At 34.6% G+C, this 1,778-nt stretch overlaps 1 protein-coding gene across 1 annotated transcript in view; it reads right to left on the bottom strand.

Annotated features, from left to right (window-relative positions):
- The window catches only part of LOC106871163 (uncharacterized), a 48,466-nt gene that overhangs the window by 4,882 nt on the left and 41,806 nt on the right, over nucleotides 1-1,778 (bottom strand). The window contains exon 11 of the mRNA XM_014917488.2: nucleotides 797-885. Coding sequence (XP_014772974.2) covers nucleotides 797-885 — 89 coding nt within the window. The remainder of the gene's footprint in view (nucleotides 1-796; nucleotides 886-1,778) is intronic.

Genomic DNA, 1,778 nt, shown 5'->3' with positions numbered 1-1,778 from the left:
ACACACACACACACACACACACACACACACACACACACACACACACACACAAACACACACACAAGGATGAAAGGAAATGTCAACCAAGGCAGAATTTGAACTTAGAACATTCAAGATGAATGAAATGCAGCTAAGCATTTTGCCTGGCATGATAACAATTCTACCAACTTGTCTCCTTGTACTTCCTGTCAGTATTGGTTTCAAATTTTGGCACAAAACCAGCAATTTCAGGGAAGGGATAAATCGATTACATCGACCCCCAGTGCTCAACTGGTACTTATTTTATTGATCCTGAAAGAGTAAAAGGCAAGGTCAACCTCGGCAGTATTTAAACTCAGAATGTAAAGACGGACAAAATACCACTAAGCATTTTGCCCAGCATGTTAAGGATTCTGCCAGCTTGCTGCCTTCTACTTTCTGATAATATTAGTAACATATTTAGGGCAGTGAGCTGACAGAATCATTAACAAGGTGAGCAAAATGCTTAGTGATATTTTACCCGTTTTTACGTTCTGAATTCAAATCCTCCTGAGGTCAACTTTACCATTTATTTTTTCAGGGTTGATAAAATAAGTACCAGTTGAGCACTGAGGTCAGTGTAATTGACTTAAACCCTCCCTGAAATTGCTAGCTTTGTGCCACAATTTGAAACCGGTATTAGTGATTTATTTGGATCATAATTTTAGGTCTTTCCAAAGATAGGAAAATTAGAATTGAACATTAAATATGTTTACATTTTTTAAACAACATTTTTGTGGAGAAATAATAAAATTAAAATGAAAAAGGAAATACTTACCACACCCATAATAAGCATAAGCATCATGGATATACTGTGATACAGGACATTTAGCATTCTCCAAACACTTAATGCCAACTGATATTCCACTGTAACATAGTAAAAGCTAGATTTGTTAACCAAAAGTAAACAATTATTGCAGCTACTGATCGATAAAATATAGTTCTGGTCAGCTTCTAAAATATTTATATAGATAATCACTTTTTACTTAACTGAAATGAGTTGATAGCAAATATGAACATAGAAACAGTTTATTTAGAAAATGAACAGATCACTTTGATTTGGAGACTTCAGTTGTTGGTGGAATAGATGTCGGATGTAATCGAACAATAAAGCTACTTGACACAGTTGGTCCTAATACTTATATCAAAGCATTTACCATTGTTAGTAGCAAATTGTAGTAGCACTTTACGAAGTACCACTAACCAGCTTGTGCAATTTTAACAAAATATTTTGCCAGCTGAAAATTCATTCTCTTTTTTAAAAACTATGAATCAGTAACTTTAAACGCTTAAGTAACTGCTGTTCCTAACTATTCTCCACATCCATTGTAATCCAAATGGTTGACCATATATGTAAATGTCTCTTATTCAATATCCATTTAATTTGTATCCCATAACTTTATTGTCTTTCACCTTGAGCAATAATAGTTAAAAATACCAACAGACATTCCATGGTGCCCTCTGGCAGAACAGTTAATGCATTTCTAGCTACTTGGCTATCAGCAGAGCTCTATACCATAAGAGAAACAATCCTGAAATGACTCCAGAAGTTTTGGGTTCTTCATTGTAAATCTGTATCAAACCTGTATCAAATGAAGTAGGATAGGTATTGGAATAATCAGAGTACAATGACAAATTCAATAGAGAACGAGCAGATGATGAACTTTGTAATCAGGGTAGACATAGACGAATAAGTATATAATAGCATGATAGTTATGTATAGATGTGTGCGTGTGTGTGTGTGTGTGTGTGTGTGTGTG

Source organism: Octopus bimaculoides, chromosome 6 (genome assembly GCF_001194135.2).
Source record: "Octopus bimaculoides isolate UCB-OBI-ISO-001 chromosome 6, ASM119413v2, whole genome shotgun sequence".
Taxonomy (NCBI): domain Eukaryota; kingdom Metazoa; phylum Mollusca; class Cephalopoda; order Octopoda; family Octopodidae; genus Octopus; species Octopus bimaculoides.
Note: the sequence above shows the minus strand (reverse complement) of the source record. Positions and strands in the feature narration are given on the sequence as shown.